This window comes from Labrus mixtus, chromosome 5 (assembly GCF_963584025.1).
Source record: "Labrus mixtus chromosome 5, fLabMix1.1, whole genome shotgun sequence".
Taxonomy (NCBI): Eukaryota; Metazoa; Chordata; class Actinopteri; order Labriformes; family Labridae; genus Labrus; species Labrus mixtus.
This window is the reverse complement of record NC_083616.1, coordinates 2,736,085-2,755,332: the sequence shown is the minus strand read 5'-3', so window position 1 is coordinate 2,755,332 and position 19,248 is coordinate 2,736,085. Positions and strand designations below refer to the sequence as shown.

General features: G+C 43.1%; 1 protein-coding gene across 2 annotated transcripts in view; it reads left to right on the top strand.

The window, feature by feature from the left end:
* The first annotated feature begins 2,367 nt into the window (after positions 1 to 2,367).
* Positions 2,368 to 19,248, top strand: part of gnb1l (guanine nucleotide binding protein (G protein), beta polypeptide 1-like) — a 31,859-nt gene continuing 14,978 nt past the window's right edge. Inside the window, exons 1-5 of one of the 2 annotated variants that reach the window (XM_061037329.1) lie at positions 2,368 to 2,494; positions 12,675 to 12,846; positions 13,195 to 13,320; positions 13,564 to 13,726; positions 18,062 to 18,154. In XM_061037329.1, the coding sequence (XP_060893312.1) occupies positions 12,737 to 12,846; positions 13,195 to 13,320; positions 13,564 to 13,726; positions 18,062 to 18,154 (492 nt within the window). In that variant the 5' untranslated portion in view covers positions 2,368 to 2,494; positions 12,675 to 12,736. Of the gene's footprint in view, positions 2,582 to 12,674; positions 12,847 to 13,194; positions 13,321 to 13,563; positions 13,727 to 18,061; positions 18,155 to 19,248 lie in introns of both variants that reach the window. The other variant, XM_061037330.1, reaches the window with a different exon arrangement.

The window sequence follows — 19,248 nt, the reverse complement described above, 5'->3', positions numbered from 1 at the left end:
GCTATGAATATTATAAGCTTTGTATGTTAGTAAAAACAGTCATCATACTGATGAGTGTATTGGTGCAGAAGCTCTCTGTGTCCTCTCTAAGATTCATTACTCTATGGTCAGTCTGTATGGGACTTTAAATCAGTGGCTTGTGTTCCTCTCTGGGTTTTCTGCCCTCGGGGCCGTGCAGTGTAGTTCTCCACCGCTCCATGATGAGAGAGCAGCCTCCTTAATGAGTGTCAGCAGACTGCATCGTCTATTTCCACCTCTCTGTGGTCTGGCTGCTGCTCAGGCTGACCCGCAGTCTTTCTAATTTGGTGATGAGCTGTAAAGTGACCTGCCGGGCGACAGGAGCGGGGAGTGGGATTCCAGGGATTTCCTTACCATGCTAGTCTCATGGGCTGGATGGATGATACTCTCCTCCTGGACCCATGGGGAGACCAAGGCTCCATGCAGCTCTCAAAGTGCGCCCTGTCTTTGTGCACCCTGGTTCCCTCCCTGCCCCCTGAGTAAGCCGAGATGCCAGGAATAATTGATGATGATGTCAGCCATGGTATCTGTCCAGGCAGGACAGCAGACACTTTCTCCCACCTCCTGCTGAGGGGTTAGCCTCCTGTCACCTCCATTTGCACTAATTAGAAACTCACCCTTTGCATGTATGTCATTAAGTGCTGATGCATTTCATTTAACTCACTATAGTGACTTAGATCAACTATAAAACTAAAATATTATCTCATTTAGTATAAAATGGACATGATAGTCCAGGAGGTGTAGCATGCTCATATTCGCATTAGCACTGCACACCAGATAATGTGCGTCCATGATGGAGACTGTGGCTGTAAATGTTAACATTTTTAAAAGGTATATAAGCACTATATGCTAAATCTTTCGAGGCTCTTTGTTGTCTGGTCTGACAGATTCTTTCTTTTTCTTACTCGACACGCCATGCACCTTCTCCCACTGAGCCACCTGTACTCCTTATTGTTTCATTTTGGTCTCAGACTCGGGTGGGGGGGGGGGGGGGGGGGACTGGCTGACTCTAATCCATGGCCCACAGAAGAGGTTTAAAACACTCTGGTTTCATCTAATCTTCCAGCTCAGGCCTAGCCGAGCTTGAAAACCCGCTCTCTCTATGATAGGAATGGACAAATAAAGGTCTCCCCCAGCACTCCCATGAAAGGGGTCTGTGTGCTCTGTGGATTAGGACCCTGTGTTTTCCCTCTCTGTCTTTCTCCATTAGACTGCTGAGGATGAAAAAAAAAGGCTCTCCTGTTCGGACAGTATTGTAAGGCTTTTCCAGTTCTATAGTCAAGTTATAACTCAGTTCTACTGTGGAGGTGGGTCTAGTCAGAGGGGAGGTTATATCAGACAATTATAGAAGAAATAAGAATTTCTCACAATAACTCTTTCTCATAACTTTTCTTCACCAATTAGTTGAAGTCAGGGACCACAAAATAAGGGTGCCAGAGACTTGGGACCCCCACCGTCCCTGAAGGAGGTTAAGACATATAACGTAGCCCACATCATTACTCACAAACACTAACAGGCCTATCTAAACACTGGTAACATGAAGGAACAATTACAGAAAACAACAGCCCAAAAAAATCAATAAACTTTTCTATATAGTAATCCAAAAAAATATATATATAGATGCAGAATATAAGTAATGTCAATGTTTTAACTTGAGCACTAAGTGGACAAACAAAACTAAATAGACAGATGCATTCATGTTTGTGTGTAAAGATCATCAGACACCTACATTGTTGCTGTTATGAGCAGACATACACGTTTCAGATAGAAGAAAATTTTTATGGATATGCACAACATTTGAACCACTTAATTCTTCTTTTTCATGTCCTTCATGGCGGATATTGGTATTTAATCTACTTGATGTGGAGTCGCAGGTAAATTAAACTGAGACAGAGAAGATTGTGGGTCTAAACTCAGACTGTAGGCTTTCAGTTGATGAGGAAATAGTGAAGCTACTTTTTCATTTTTAACTTTGATAACATGTTTTTCTTTCTATTATGAATTTATGGTCTCCAAATCATAATGTAAAAAAAAAAATCTTCCTCTTATTAATATTTACCTCTCATGGCTGACCTATACATTTTTCATGATATCAGAAGGATAAAGCCTAGTCGATTTAATTTAATTGTTTTAATACAGGCCTTTACTTCATCATATATATATATGTACTGTATATAAAGTAGAGATTTCTCACAAGGGCGCCGCCCGGGATTCGTAGCAGCCTGAGTATGACAGAGGAAAGCAGAGAGAGAGAGAGAGAGAGAGAGAGAGAGAGAGAGAGAGAGAGAGAGAGAGAGAGAGAGAGAGAGAGAGAGAGAGAGAGAGAGAGAGAGAGAGACTTTTAGACAGGCATTTGTAAGGGCAGCTATCCGGAAGTAAACAAAGGTCCTTCACTTGTGGCGCATGTTTTTGTATCCTCTCCCTGCAGAGCTGCCGGCTGTCTCTCACTTTGTACCCGGCTGAAACCGCTGAAATGGTATTTAGTAATGTTTTTTTTTGAGTTTTTCAACTAAAGTGACCCCATGTAACCCAGCGGTAGAGCCCGTGTTGTCATGGTAACCAGGTAAATATGTCGTTTGAAGCTGTTGTGTAGCTACCTGCTAGCGTGCTCTAACCCTGTAGACACAGGAGAGACAGTTCAAACTAAGTGCCTTTACATCCTTATTATACTTCATAGTATATTATTATTATAATACACCATGACATGCTTTCATTATTTATTGCATAACAACCATAGACTGATAACAACATGCGTAGTCATGGTAACAGAACGTAGAGCCTCATTCCAAACTCTCATCAAACTTTATTACCTGTTTTCTTCTTCTTCTTCTTCTTCATTTGAGGATATTCAGAGTACAGCAAGCGGGATGTGATCAGTAAGACAAAATTAAATGTATCGTATTTAAGGTATGATCATAATCATAATTTAGCCTTTTTAATCTCATGATGAGAGTGTTTTAATTACAAACTAGTGGAAAATTATTGAATATAATAAGATAGACACCAAACAAATAAACAGAAAAATGATACCAGTAGGCTATATCCAGTAATCTACCTGTATCGCCATCAAGGATGTGACGATTTACGATACTGGCTTCATGATATGATTCTCTCACGATTTATTTTACAAAATGAGACTGAAGAGAAATGATGACTGAAAAATATTCCTTTAAGGGCTGCAGACTCACTTGTCAGTGTGGTTTGGCCTTTTAATGTTTTTTCTCTCAACAAGGGGAGGTGATTGGAGCTTCTCATTGTGGTGTGGATTAAATGCTGCATCATGTTGGTTGTGTTATTTGTGTAGTTCTCTGTCTTCTTGTAATATCTGCACACAGTTTTTGTCTCGTCTGTTATCTTCTCACCTCTTTCATTTTCTGTCTTGGTGAATCCAAAATGCCTCCACTCCTCCGATTTAAAAGACGGTGGTGCGTCCTCAATTTCTAAATCTTGCTCTACATCTGCCGACGCTCACCATATTATTGAGATTAATTTTTCAGAGTACTGATGTGAATCTTCACACCTTTGAATCAATGTGTCACGATAATACGATTAATCTTACATCCCTAATAGCCATTTAAATTAGGGCTGTCAAACGATTAAACGTTTTAATCGCGATGAACAGCTACATTTCAATAGTTAGGCCTAATTGAGATTAACAATGTTTGAAAATCCATTTTAAAAAATTGTTAGGCTTTTATTTTTAACATTTGTACTGTCTTAAGCTGAGAGTATACCGGTACATGCTGTTTGAATTCAACCGTGCTTTTATTTTGAAATGTAGAGTGATGGTTAGGACATTAACTTGACCACAGGAACAGGAAGTGGTTAGAGATCCATACTGACGTCAAACAGCTCAAAGGAATGGTAACAAAGGTCAATGTGTGATTGTGATTAATGAGTTTGTTGAAGTGAAATGAGACATTCAAAGATGCAGCAGAGTCCTTCTTTTACATCACTGAGACTACAGGGAGACACTGAGGAGGAATATCTATGGTGCAGCTAAATGGACAAAGTATCATGCATTTAATCGTGATTAATAAATGAATGCATTAATTTCAGAGCTTAATTAATCGCAGCCCTAAATTGTGTCTTAAATGGTTTCTTTGTATCTACCATCTCTCTCGACCGCTTAAATTGGCACCTTGTCTTGCAACGTAAATGGTGACAGCATTTGTTATTTCTGTCACACGTCTTATCATGCTGTCTTTAATGGCAGCCACTTTCCGACATAGTCTGCAGGTTCCTGTCTTCTGGGGCGACATCCGTCTCTTCAACCTCCACGTGAATGAAGATGAGTCACGTCTAGATATTAGATCTAACAAGGTTGATTCAGAGACTGGTGGTGTTCGTGTCTTGTGGCCTGGGGCTGTTTGTTCACTCATTTTAACTTCAGCCATGCAGGAAGCTAGTGAATGTGTGGACTCCCAAGGCCTGTTTTGATTGTTCTTTGCAAAATGGGTGAAATACTGGATATTGTCTTATCTTAGACGCTACAGTATATTGCCTACTTCTAACTGTAGTTCCTGCTTCTGTTGCCCGATCTTTTTTTTAAGACCCTATAACTCTTAAACTTCAGCTTCTTCTAATTTTGTACTTAGACTTATATAAGTTGGGTGTGACACATCTGATTCACCAATCAATTCTGTTAAAGCAAATCCAAGTACAAATGCAGATCAATTTGAATCAGCATAATGAATTTATAATATTAATAAAGCCTATTTAAGGGATCACACTGCCTTGATGGATGTTCTTTGAGTACTCTTCACACAACTGAAAGCTCCTGTGAGAAACGTTCTGTATGCGTCTGTTTTGGTGACCCCTGTTGACAAAGCGCTACACACACATCACTCAATATCCGCTTTCAAATATGAACTTGTGAACATTTCCAGCGAATTTCAGGAGGACTGCTTCTGAAATCCTCCTGATCTTGAGACCAGAAAACATAATGCAGCAGGTTTATTACGTGCACAGAGATCATAGTGGTAGCGTGCAGACAGTCTATGGTCCTACACCAGTCACAGGGAATAAATGTCACCATCCCCTGCCACTCGTTGGAGGTGAATTCTCCTGATTATATCCTGCTGCGTTCTCACCATAGACTAAATATGAATGTTTGAAGCCTGAGTGACGTCAGCCATCTGTTCCTGCAGGGGGCTCCGGGGGATCATCAGCAGCAGTCTCCATGCTGGAAATCCTGTCTCAGTCTAACTTTCAGTCCTAACTATGGATAACACGTATCATTCATAAACTCAAAACGGAACCATTTGAAAAAAATCCACCCCCGTACAGTGTGTACCAGTGATGACAATAACTAATCAGACCTTTTTTGTTTTTTGTACCATGCTGTAAACATTGTTCATTTATGCTGTAAAAACGGCTTTTTTTGCCTGTTGTGTGTATGTGACTCCTGATGTTCCTGGAGCCATTCTGAAGTGGACAGTTGAGGATCTGCAGGATTTTGCACTTCCACATTTGCTTCATTTTTCATGATCGGAGGTTGACGCTTGGTTCTCACATCAGCTCACTCTGACTTTTTGCAGACAAAATACTGAGGGGGCTGGCAGGAGAAACTCTGGATATAGTCAGAGTGAAAAATGTGTCTCTTTGCGTTCACACACACACAACTCACCCTGAAAACTTCAGGAGTTATGTTATCAATCTCGTTGCTGATTGTTCTGTCTGCTTTTGTTGCTCATGAAGTGACATCGATATTAAATTCAAGTTTCATAATCAGCTGAAAACTCCTCACTCCTAGAGGAGCTTTAACGTTGAACCAGTGCTTTTTTTGTTGCTGTTCTGCTTAGAGTTTCTTTTTATTTCAGCAGCTGAGTCCGGCCTGCCCACATGTCCATGTAGTTGACACACTGTCAGTCTTTTCACCATCCATTACTTAGCCTTTACGCCATCACTCATCACTCAGTGTGGATGACAGAGACGTAGCACTGTGGGGGTGTGCTGTTTGACAAAGTGTTGTTGTCTGTGTTTTTTTCCTCTTGCCTGACGTTGAAATGGGATTATTGCACTTAAAAACTTTTAACATGTCTTGGCCGTAAAGACAGCCAAACCCCCCGTATAGACCCAGAGCCTGTGACCCCCCTTAACGTGTGGAGATGTATGATTGGCACTCGAGCTGTCAACCCTCTTGTGTCTCTTTATCCTCTAGTGTCCAGGTAAATGACCTCGTGGAGGAAATGGGTGATAATGCAAACAGATAAGGCTCCTGGTACCTGTTGACCACAGTCAGGACCTCCTAAAAACAGGACCCTCCATCAGTGCCTGCCTCAATGACACCCACAAGGCATTTAGCTCTTATCTGCTATGGCCCCTGCTTAGCATTCACGCTATTCACGCGAACAATGCCACCTCTTCCCACTCAGTGGATCTGTGACTGACAGTGGGTGTTGGTGCACTTGTGTCTGACTTGGGCCCTCTGTCCGCCGCTGGTCTGTTTATCCAGCCCAGATAAAAACCCACCAAGACACAATAAAAGGGCGTGTGTCTTCCTCGCCACTTCCCATGTTGTTTGTGTTACTGGACTTTTAGAATGGAGCTTGCTCTCTATTTGGCATGTTGGTTTTTCCTCCTCTGAGGGATCTGTGTTCATTGTAGGGAAGGTAACGGCAGAAAAGCTGACTAATGGTCACAGAGCCGGGATCACCACCCACTAAACCAAAGCAGTGAGCAGGAAGTGCCTCGTTGGCGAGACTGGGAAAAGCAGGGCAGTGAAGATAAGACCAGAATGAATAATAACTGAGGTATGATGCAGCAGCAGTGGACAGACTGGGTGTCTTTCTCTCATAAATTCAGATTTGTCAGGCATGCAGAGCCGGCTCACAGAAACCCCCCCACCCCCACCCCACCCCACTGGTTTGACATTTTATAAAGTCGGCTTTTCATTCGAGGGCCTATATCTAGAATGCAGCTTTTTGAGTCGTGTGTAATCTACTTCACTTTTCATCACGCAGCTCAGATCTCATATTTGATGAGGCTGATATCAGCAGAGGATCTCGGGATCCCATGCCGACCATAATGGCTCCTGTGAAGCTGGGGGCATTATAAAGCTTCTATAATAAACCCCTGTGATCAGTATATCCATCCCTCCCTCCCTCCCTGCTCTTATTTATGAATGGCAGAATTTGACAAGGCGGGTGTGGGGGGGGGGCAGCTCAGGTAGGTTGCTGCCGATCCCATGATACCAGGACTAAAAGAGCCAGGCGATGGAATGCGGAGTGGACTCCCCTCTAGCCTCTGGTAAAAAAAAACAAAAAACTTTGATGCCACATATCATGACGAATACCCTCTCCTGCCCCCCTCCCTCCTCAAGCCCTAATATGAGCGGCCAATGCCGAGAAGGGGAACGGGTGCTTCAGTCGAGGGAAAGGGGGGGGGGGGGCACAGATAGTGGCTGCGTTTGATCTGAAGGTCGCCAGCCCCTTGCTGGTGTTGAGAGATGCTTGGCGGACGAGGCTGGCTCTTATTTAATAACATGAAGGGGAAGCGGACCTTTCTCTCATAATTAGGCCTAATTACCCGGTAGGTGTGGACAGACGGCCCAAGAAGAGACAAACTGCCTTTATCCACGGACTTAGAGTCGGATTACCCCGGAGCTGTCTTATCTGTTACAGGGGCGAGCAGGAGCCCTCAGTCCTCCTCTCTCCTGCCTCTTCCCAATGGCTCAGGTTTATTAATCAGTCAGTCTGATTTATCAGGCAGGCCTGTCCACCACACACAAGTTTTAATTAGACCGACCTGGTTACCCTGCTCTGCGGTTCCTGTGGACACTTCTAATAAGAAACGTCTCCAACCTATTGGATCCATCCCTCAATCACTTTATGAAAGCTTCTTAGTTTCATTAAAACTGCCTGGGAATTGTCGAGAATTCAACATTTCTTGGTTGAACAAGCTGCTTTGCTTTGAGATTCCTGACACGTTTGCTTTTGCGCCATCTCGAGATGTTTCCTGAAACCCAACATACAAACTGGACAAGCGACCAGCGGGATTGTTTGCTTTGCCTCCTCTCCCTTGTTACAAGGAACAATAAAAAAAGGGTCCGTGTAAATAGATCCGAGTGACATCCTGCCACCATCTTGTTTGTTTACATTATCTTTCTCTCCCTTCCTGAGCTGCCTGCATGTTTGTATTTAGGTTTGTGGTTGACACACTTGCAGCCAGCCCCAACAGACCTATTGTTGGGGGCAAACCAGACCGCTGGAAATGCTGACGCCGGGAATACTCTGAGGAAGTAGTGGCAGGGGAAAGTGGCCTTTAAATACATGTTTTGGTGTACCTGTGAACATTGGTGTACCTCAAGCGACATCTCCATGAGCGTCCTCAACTGTCGTTCCTGAGTGACAGTGAACTTTGGTTGCTTAGTGGAAAGTCTGACAGCCCTTGACCTTGAGACAATGAAAACAGACAGTTTGAGGCTGCTGTGTCTGTGACTCACAGCCCCATGCAGGTCTGCTACGAGAAGACAATACAGGACTCCTAATCCACCTGTTATCAGGGGTAGCCTCACCCTGTCATACACTCACACAGGCACAGGACTCTGGCTAAGGAATGCAGCCTTACCCACCCCATTCACAGCTTAACTGAAAGACCCTCACAAAAACCCTGTTGATGCTTTTTGCCATTTTTTCCATACCACACTAAAACAAGTTTCTACAGTTGTTGGCCAGAGAGCTTCCTGTTGGTTTAGTTCAGCTGCGTGGGTGATGCCTCATAGTCCATATCTTATGCAAACAGCCATTTTCTTAAACCAATCAAATGGTTTAGGACTTGTTAAGACTTTGTTAAAATGCTCAACCGGATGCTCTCTTCCCACTGCAGGCTGCTATTGTCTCTGTGCAGGCTTCAGTGCTGATTGGCTTTTACTCGAGTGACGTCTAGCCAATCAGATTGTGATGTGGGCGGGACATTAGTGACTCGATAATAATCTGTGATTATTAGTTGCTCTGTGTTTTATGTCTGTAACTTGTTTATTGTGCTGCCGCCCCTCTTGACCAGGACTCTCTTTTAAATGAGATTCTTAATCTCAATTAGGGTCTCCTGGTTATCTAAAATAAAAAATAAAAAAAATTAGATGAGCCTGAATTGGGAGTGAAAACAGACCCAGAAGGAAAGACACACCTGCTTGGGAGCCAAAGAAGTGCAACCTTTGATTAATTAATTTCATCAGCGGTTGGTGAAATAAAAGCCTATTAGCCGATATTCAGCATGTGGCTTTAGCTAATCGGCCATATGCTGAATGTCAGCCAGGCTGGTAATATATTGGCCTCTAGTTTTTATATCACAGTCTGCTGTTCTCAGAGTTTTAAAAGCACTTTCCAAGTCAAAAGAGAGTTATGGATCATCTAACTGATCATAATTATTATTGGAAGTATATTACTGAGTATATAGGAGAAAATAGTGATGCACTATTACAATGCATTAAGATGCCTTTTTATTTGAAGTGAAAAATTGTCAAAAAATGATACCTCGTTCTTGATGTTGGGTTCACAGTTGAATTTATTGTCACACCTAGTAGTAAGAAATCATTTATTTGTGACATTTGACCTTTCTCAGCTGTGTCATTGCTTTCTTTTCTTCAACCCCCAATTCCTAAAAATGTTGAGATGTTGTAAACTGACTAAAAACAGACAGTGATGATTTGAAAAATACATTGAAAACAGCACAAAGACAACAGAACAAATGCTAGAGCTGAGTAGTCTCTTAATTTGTAAAGTTATATGCCCTATTTGAATTTGAACTGTTGAACGGAAAAGTGATGCAACAGATTGGTAACCATGACCCTGTCATGTTTTTAGAAACATGTTGTCAGCATCTAATTCAAAATTGGCAGAGACTTTTCCAAACAATGACAATTCTCAGTTTTATCAATTGATGTTTTCAATTTCAAATAATCACATTCAGGTTTTTTTTACATTTTACACAGTGTGCCAACTTTTTAGGGATCCAGGTTGTGTCATGAGGGTGCTATCTGTCTATAGGTGAACATTGATAGTGTAGCCTCCGTCTCGACTCTGTCCCTGAGACTCCCAGAATGCAGCAGTGTGTGTCTTAATTAGGCAGGCTGGTCGGTCAGGGGTCTCTGTCTCTCCGCTTCACAGATTCACATGGACAATTTAACCACTAACCTCCTGAAATGAGTCGCTCTTGAATGCCTCAGGCTCCAGTGTCGGCTTCCACTGATTGCGGGGGGGGGGGGGGGGGGGCAGTGGTTATCATAAGTAAAAGTGGAGGAGGGGTCCACGATGGTGGGGTCGTGCTCCTGAACTACAATGACCTAAAACATGTAGTTACCTACAGAAGCATATTGCATTCAAATGAGGAAATAAAATATGCTCTGTTTTTCTGAATTAACAAAATACTGTTCCTCTAAATCCCTACAGAAGCTTCATCTAGACCTTTAGAGCAGAAAACGTTCCCAATGAGACACGCTTCACTGTTACAACCTGACGCATCTTAAAATGCATTCACGTTGGCTACGTGGCCACATGGTGACTCAAGAGACAATAAATACTGGATCCCCACGTAGTGCAGCTGAGGCATTCTTGTATTGAGGCGCTTGCATTTGTCAATGCTTCATCAGCGGTGTAATGGGATAATTTACCTTTGATGGTCTCTTTACTCAGCAGCCTCTACCATCAGTGTGTGAATGTGTAGGTCTGACCTGTGGTGTAAAAGCACTTGAATAGTCAGAATACTAAAACAAGCTGAAATCCATTTAACATCTGTAAATCATAATTCTGAGATCCTTATCTCAGAGAAACAGAGCAGATTTGTATTTTCTCATGTGAATGCAATATGCCTCCAACATTGTGCCTGAGTTGTTCATAATTTTGAGAAAAAAAAACAGCTAACTTTCTTGTTAGAGTTGGCTGAGAAGATGTATAACCATTATCAGATAACCAGTCAGGAGTCAGCAGAGTTTAACATGAACTCGAGGAGAAGAGGCTGATTCTCTCAGAAGGTAAAGACAAGCAGACAAGACCAACACACCAAGAAGCAGGAAGAGCATGTTGGCTCACTTATCTATAAATCCTTCAAACAGGAGCTTCTTGGTGTGCAGATCTTGTTTGCTTTTCTTTACCTATTCATGTTTTGGTTTTTTTTAAAGATTTTTTTGGGGCTTTTTTGCCTTTATTGGAGAGATAGGACAGTGGATAGAGCCAGAAATCAGGGAGAGAGAGAGAGTGGGGAATGACATGTGGGAAAGGAGCCACAAGCTGGACCCGAACCCAGACCGCCCGCCTGGAGCACCAAAGCCCCCACACATGGGGTGCGCGCACCAGCCACTGCGCCACCAGCGCCCCCTGTTCATGTTTTTTAACCCAGCACCCACTGAAGGATGTGCTTGTCTTTTTAGATTTTTCATGAATTCTCTCAGTAGCACATAATGTCTGGATTTTTAAACTAAAAACTCAGGTGTTCCTTGCTTGGTCATTTCCTGGCGGGGGTGGGGCGGTGGGCAGTGACTTGTGACATGCAGCCTCTTCTGGTTGCCTGGCATGACTTTGTTTTCTGTACAGATCAGGAGCAAATGATTTGAAGGCAGTGGTGAAAAAAAAAGTTTCAGAAGATTTAGATTTAGGTACTGGTTGTTCGACTTTGAGACGGGGCTGTGCTAGCTGTTTCAAGTCATTATGCTAAGCTAGGATAACACCTCACCTCCTGACTGTCTTCAATTGAACACATTGAGTGGAGAGTTTCCTTATCATGTTCATGTAAAGAAGAATATTCCTCAATGTGTAGAGTGTTCCTCTTGGCCTCTGGTGTTGATGAACATGTTGTTGCAGATAACCGGGTAAACATCTATTTTCACTTTGACACGAGAACAATTCACTGAACAGCTCAAGGTGTGGCTGCCAGTTAATCGTGTGAGCATTTTTATTTGAATGATTTGGTTAAGTGCGTTACTGCTCATTGTTTTTTTGGTCAATTAAAATAATCTGAATGCTTAAATAACCAGCCTTGAGCGATCTGTTAGTCCGTACATGATGAGCAGCTCACAACTAGGATGGATACATCGATACCAGTTTTCTGAAGTCATCTCTAATAAGACATGAACCAGTGATAGCGCTGCAGGTGAATGTTGATGCATCATTTCCTAGCAGCATACCTGCGGTCGGTTTGGTTTCCTCAGCCGCCTGGCTGACAGACGACATGAAAGCCTGAGCTGTTACCTGTGCCTCTGGGACAACGGCTGTTGATCTCAGGAGCAGTGAGAAGCCAGAATCTCTGTTTACTGTAATTAAGCTGTCAGGGGCAGTGATTTATGACGTATTGAGTAAGAGAGGTGTTATCATGTCGACTAGAAGCAGGAGAGAGCGAGAGAGAGAGAGGGCCACAGGGTTTTTAGATACTAACAATAGAAAAAGTACAGACAGTGCATTTAACACAACTGTCTGCAGAGAGGGAGAGAGAGAGAAACTGGAGCTACTTTCTATGTCTGTGCTCAGTGTTTGTGTGAAAACACAACAAGATGTTTAACTTTCATCTCGCTGTCATCCTCTAAGAAGAGTCAGATTAACCCGATGTGAATGAACCTGATATCATTTCTGCAGAAAACGGCACAAAGAACGAACATTTCCCTGACATGAGCTTCAAATGCCAAAACTCCTCTCTGAGCTAACTTCAGTTTTTGTCTGTTTCAGTGGGATTCTTGACACCAGTTTACATACTCTCTGCATCTGTACACTGACTGCATGAGCCGGCGATGTCTCGTCCTGCTCCGACCCCTATCTACACCCTGAGGGGTGCTGGAGGGCCCCTCAACACCCTCCACTTTAGCTGCCATGGTGGGGACACTCCCCTTCTTTATTCTGCGTGAGTCATTAATCACAACTTTAATGTTTTGTCTCTTTTTCTTCAACAAACAAAAACAAACTTTTTTTTAATTAATTAATTTATTTATTTTCTTGAGTATGTTTTGAAGTTTCTGTGCTGCGGTGAGACAGTCACAAAACACCTGCTACGTAGATATATAGCCAGCCAATCAGAACACTCTGATTGGCACTCACAGGAGGAGGCGGAGCTCTGTGGTCAGAGGGCTAATTCCAACCCCGCTGACAGATTTGTACTTTTATATTTTTTTACTACAAGTGAGGGTTAAAGCAGAGTCATGTTTGATTGACTGTTTGCATGTTTCATAAAGCATCCTGTTGGGGTTTGTAGGTCGGGGAAAGGTGCCATCCATATCTGGAACCTGAATACCAGGAGGGCTGAGAGGATTGTCGAAGGTCATTCTGGTAACTCCATCATCTGGGTGAGCACGCTGCAGGCGGCACATACACTTATCAGGTGAGGATGACGGCCTAATATCAGCCTTTTTGAATATTATGACTTAGTAGGAAACATTCAGTGTCATGCATTGTTAGAGGTGAAAGTCAGGCGGCTGTGGCTCAGTGGTAGAGTCTGTCTTCTCTCAACCGTTTGGTCAGGGGTTCAATCCTTAGCTCCTGAAGCAACATGCCAGATGTAACCTTAGGAAAGACCCTCAAAATGTACAAACAAGTTTTTTTTATCTTTGTCTCTGTGGAGCAGTCAGGGCCGTGACATGCAGGTGTGTCTGTGGGATCTGAGTGAAGGTCGCAGTGAGGTGGTGGACTCGGTGTGGACCGGCAGCGTCGGATTCTGTCAGTGCTCCGTGTTGGAAACGAGCCCCGGAAACCAGCTGCTGGCCTTTGCGGGGCAACAGACAGAGGAGGTGAGACGTCACAAATGGAAACTCTAAGTTGTGCAATTTTTTTTTAGATGCCCCTTGAGGAGAAATCAATTTTCACTCTGCAAAATGAGATGACACCTTGAGGAGCAAATAAGAATAAAAGGATCTTAATGACATACATTGCATTTTCATCCTTCTTTGTTTAATTGAATCAAAATGTTTTCATGTGAACTTCTATCAGGAGGCATCACTTTTGATTTCAGGAGCAGAACGTACAAATAAAAGCAACTATTCGTCTACAAAGATTTATCAAAATGATCAAATCATATTTTTTTAGGTTAACACTGAAGGGTTGTTCTCAAATGTAATTATCAGAAAGGAACCAGCGCCCCCCCCTCAGATCGACAGATAGTCTTCTTGCTCGTGCTTCTCTGTGTTCAGGAGGAGGAGATATCGTGGAGTTTCTTGGTGGGAGGTGGGATGGTTAATTGGTTAAACTGTCGATTTGAGAATAAAAACACCAGCCTGTACAAACCTGACCAGACTTGCTGTTGAACATTTCGCTCAAAGACTCGAAGTGCTCAAACATATTTGTGGCTTTCAGTTCTGTCAGAACATTAGAGGTGGCACAGCGAGGTTTGTTCTCTTACATCAGACCGCTGTCATCTTTATCTCACTGGGATCTCTCGCACTGAGGTCGATCCAGAAATAGAAAAAGAGTCTTTTAAGTGGACAATGTAATGTTGTGAGCAGTCCACCAATGTGTCATTAGACCATTTGAAGTGTGAGCACTCTTGTTTGCAGAGGTCAGAAAGCTCCAGCTACACCTGAAGTATGAAGAACACATTTATAAACTTTATTAGACCGATGCTGTTTGGCGTCAGTGACTCCTAACGGTGGCCCTTTTGACATGAAAGAGATTAGAGGTGGCAACAAATTGACCCTTTGTCAAGCTCTACCCTCACCATGACGTCAACCTTTGTCAAGCCCCGCCCTCCTTAGTTACTGTTACTAGGTTAGACACAATCTCTTGTTGCCGGGCTCCTTCCCATTTGCCACCATTCAAAATGCTGCTTGGTTAGAGGGACTTTTATTTATACTTAAGTGATGTGATTTTTCTAAGCTTGTCCTCGGGAAAAGAATCAGGGCAGGGATACAGCAGGGTGTATGAGGAGGACTCTAAATATGTAAAAAAACGATGTCTGATGCTAGTGATGTCGGCTAACGTTAGCGTTCCTCTTGTAGTTGCTCCCCGTCTCTCCTTTACTCTTTATCTCTGGAGCTGGGGGTCTGAAACATCCTCTAAATGTCGCCGACAGGGCATTCAATACACAGTTATGAGAGTTATGTGCACGATCTGATAATCACAGCAACATCACTCAGAGCTAAATGCTACAGATCCATGCGACAAAAAAAAAAAACTCCTGGATTACGAGGCGGATATCTTCAGTCACTCTTGCAGACATCCCGAGCCACTTTTAACCACGTTGTAGTAACTAAATCAAGGTCACAATTTAACCACCATGCACTGAAAAGACTTGCCCCAGACAAACGTTTGTCAAAACAGGAAGTAGCCCAGCAACGGTTGCTAGGAGAGGGGGCTCATAGATTGGTGGACCAATCACCGAGCCAACAAACGGTGAATTACCGGGAATAAGTACAAGAATCCTGCTGTGTACCTTTTTATGTGCATTTTGTTTTCTTCAGTTAATCAGATATCCTGATGAAAAACTGTGTGATCATCGTGAATCGCTGTACCGTGATCGTATCGTATGTTATCATAGGGATCAAGCTGGTATCAAGGCATACAAAGTAATACTTCTTAATTTGGCTTCTCCTTGGATGATGAAAAAGTCAAAGTGACTGTTTACATTTTGAATCTATGACCAGGGTTAAGAAGAGAATTCCCAGGACAGACAGATCGCGCACTTAAAATGAGATAATGGATCTGTCTAAACATTATATCTCGTAGTTAATGCTCAACATCCACAAGCCTGTGGAGTTGTGGAGCGATTCAGCCACCTTTTTATTGCCTCCAGATTCATGTTACTCGCTCTGCTGCGGAGGAGGAGGAGCCACACTTGAAAGGGACAGAGCGGTCATCTGATCCTGCCAAACGTGCCTCTGTTAACCCCAATCCAGCAGGCCAGGCAGCGGGGCGCCTATGACTCCCAGCACCTCAATAATTCCATTGTCCCAAAAGACACGGGCAGACAGAAAATCACACACACACACACCCATTCAAGTCAGACCAAAACAGGCCATGGCCCATTTTATTCATCGGTCTCCCCGCTTCATTCCACAGACATAACCGACCGGCCAAGACTGATGCTCATCATGTGTCTGAAAAATAAAACACCCACATGAATGAATTCCCTCAAACCAACAATACATTTGCACAATGTCATGATTAGAGCAGGTAGGTCAATATTTAGTTGTGTAACCCCAGACCACAGAATCACAGTTTCCTTCATCGCTAATCCAGGTGGTTTTACTGTTTACTGCTGACAGTGAGATCCCCGCCAGCAGAAACATTAATTAGTTGTGTGGGTGTTTTATTTATGGACAAGCATGATGCCACAAGAACGCCGATCACCTGAGGCACAGGGAAGTCCTTAAAGGCCCTCTTTGTCAGGTACTGCAGAAGTAAACCTGCAGGACAGATGTGGCCTCGTGCTAAAATACAGATCGCTAAAAAACGGACGCCTAATGAGGATGAATATGCAGATCATCAGCGCTGAGGAAGTGGAAGGAATGAGGTTTGGTGGTGATGCGGGTGCACACTTTATCACCGGCTCCATTAGGGCTGTGTATTCTATCAGAATCAGTGCCAATGTGTGCAGGAAACACCACTCCATGTCCCGGGGTCGGTCTTTAGCAGGATTTATTATAGACAGTTGGGGCGGCTGCTCCGCTCTGATGGATGGTACTGTAGTGCCGGTTGGAGGTTCTCTGATCTGCGGAGGTCCTGAACCACAATGACAGATTCAGGTTGCTGCTTTGTTATTTGAATTCAGAGGGGAAAAACAAACCGTGACAGAGCAGACAGCTTGTAACTAGATAAATGCACAACAGCATGGAGCTGTATGTGGGTCACGATGTTTAAAAGAATGATCTGAATGAAACTCTGAATTAAAACTAAAATACTTTGGATGTATTGGATAAAATAGAATACAACAGGTTTCATGTTGAAGGCGGTCAGCCAGCTGAGGCCTTTAGGTCGTGACCTCAGAGCCTGGGTGGGCTAAAGTCTGAGCACAGTTTGGACGAGCCTAAAAACAAAACCTCCGGAGTGAATGAACATGATCCAGGTTACCTGATTTGAAGCTTTACTTGGACGTTTAACAAGCTAACACCCAAAGGTGCATCCAAAGTCATGAAGTGCATCTATAGCAGGCTGCATACTTCAAGAGACTAGACGTCTGTTAGTCTGTCCAACACTTTTTTGTAACAACGTCTGGACGGATTGACATGAAATCTGGGGCAGATGTTATGGTTCCCAGTTGGAGAAGCCCACTCACTTGAGGGTCACCAGACTTTCTCTCCAAAGGTGCCATGAGGTTACATTTTGTGGATCTCTCCTCATAACTAATGGACTGATTACCAGTCCATTTGGTAGAGACTTTTATGTTCCCATCAGGGTGAATTGCAATGACTTTGGTTGATCCCTGAACTTTTTATCAAATTTCTTTATCAGTACAAAAGTGTGCAATACTTTGAAAATGAGTAATTACTCTACCTTCAAAACTTGCACTTTATTATTTATAACTCAGTGCATCCTTTCTCTGACAACCTGGTGTGAACATTACCCACAATGAAACACCAGCCTAGTGCAGATCTAGATCATAGACTGTGTATAAATGTGGACAGTGCATCTCAATGTACTTCTATCAGAATAGGAATCGTTTTTTATTTTGTTTATTGCCAAGTTCATTTACACATACGAGGAATTTGACTTGGTGTTCAGATGCGAAACAAAACGCGCACCAACACACCGAGGCAACCCTCCGCGGCGCCATCTTGGTGTTTACGAGATACACCCCCCCGCAATGGGTGGGTGTATGGAATTGACCCCATACCCCTTCAGCTAGCCAGAGCAGACATTAAACTTTACGATTAACCAGAAGAGATCACTCAGGTCCGTGCGGCCCACTGCAGAACAGATTCTCACAGTTTTCAAAAAGGTGAATGACTCTCATATTCTGCTGTAAAAACGTAATGGGATAAGATGCAAACATGGTGAACTTAGATGCTAACATTTTTAGCACGTTAGCATTTTGTGAGCACTGGCCCACATAGTTGCTAGCATGGATGTAGAATGTGGAGATAAACATGTCAGTAAATGGTTTTAAGATCTTTTGTCATGTGTGTCTGCAGATCAAGATCATCGAGCTGCCCAGTAAGACCCCGGTCTGCACCCTGGTACCAGACGCGAAGGTGGGGATGGTCATGTGTATCAAGCTGTGGCAGGTAAGCAGACCACAACACACTCTGATGTTAACAGAACATGTCGTGATATAACTTCACCCAAAATGAAGATTTGTGTCCCTTTTGTATAACGAGTTCACCCGGTTCACTTTGGCACCTATAATTAAGCAGATTCTCCCCCCTTCTTTTCTTTCCTTTCTTTTGTCAATTCTTACCTGCTTGACTCTGATTGGCCAGAAGCCCTTAACAAAACGCAATGATAGAAAAGTCAACAAAAATGCACACGAGAGTCGTGGCGCATGATTTACAGCCCAACAAGTCGTCCCGGGCCTTTTTTTTTTCCGGCACGTCTTCTCAGCTGGCAGCGAGTTCCGACACTGTAATTAGAGCGTTTGGAAGGGCCGGGGGTTCACAGCCATATATCAGCCTGCAGCTGTACATCCAATCTGATCCCAGCGAGAGAGAGAAAGAGATTGCTCTCTGTTTTGTAAATGCTGTCGAAAGTTTTATTTTTTTCCCCCAGCCATTAACGAGACCCTGTAATTATTTTTATGGCTAATTATTAACTCTTTGGGTTTGGGGCTCCTCGGGGGGAGTGAGGTTTCAGACTAATGCATGACTGAGAGCAGTTTGAATAAATATTATGTCCTGTGTAGTTTAGTGGTAACAGAAAGAAAAACAAAGCTTTAATTTAACAGCCAGAGTGAGGCAGATCCGTGCTTTGTGTGCATTCAGTCCTCTAATCTCTAGGGCCTGACCGATACGGTTTTTTTTGGGGCCAATACAGATATTGGAGATTGGGGAGAGAGAAAAATCTGATACAGATATATCGGCTGATATCTTATCTGCAGAGATAAATTTAGATACACATTTATTACGCTGATCCCTCAAATGCAGTTTATCAAACACTTGTGGAAAAGAATAACACAGACAAGATGGCTGCTCAACTGGAAAAGTAATTTTGCATGTACCGCTTAGCACTCTGGAAGGTGATGATGTTTGTTGTAATCCATATAGCACTCCATAGTGTAATTCAATAAAACTTAAATGAAATGCTTTTTGACTGGTGAATAGATCTAGTGATATCGGTGCATATCTGCGATAAAATTAGCCGATACCGATAGTCACTGGATATG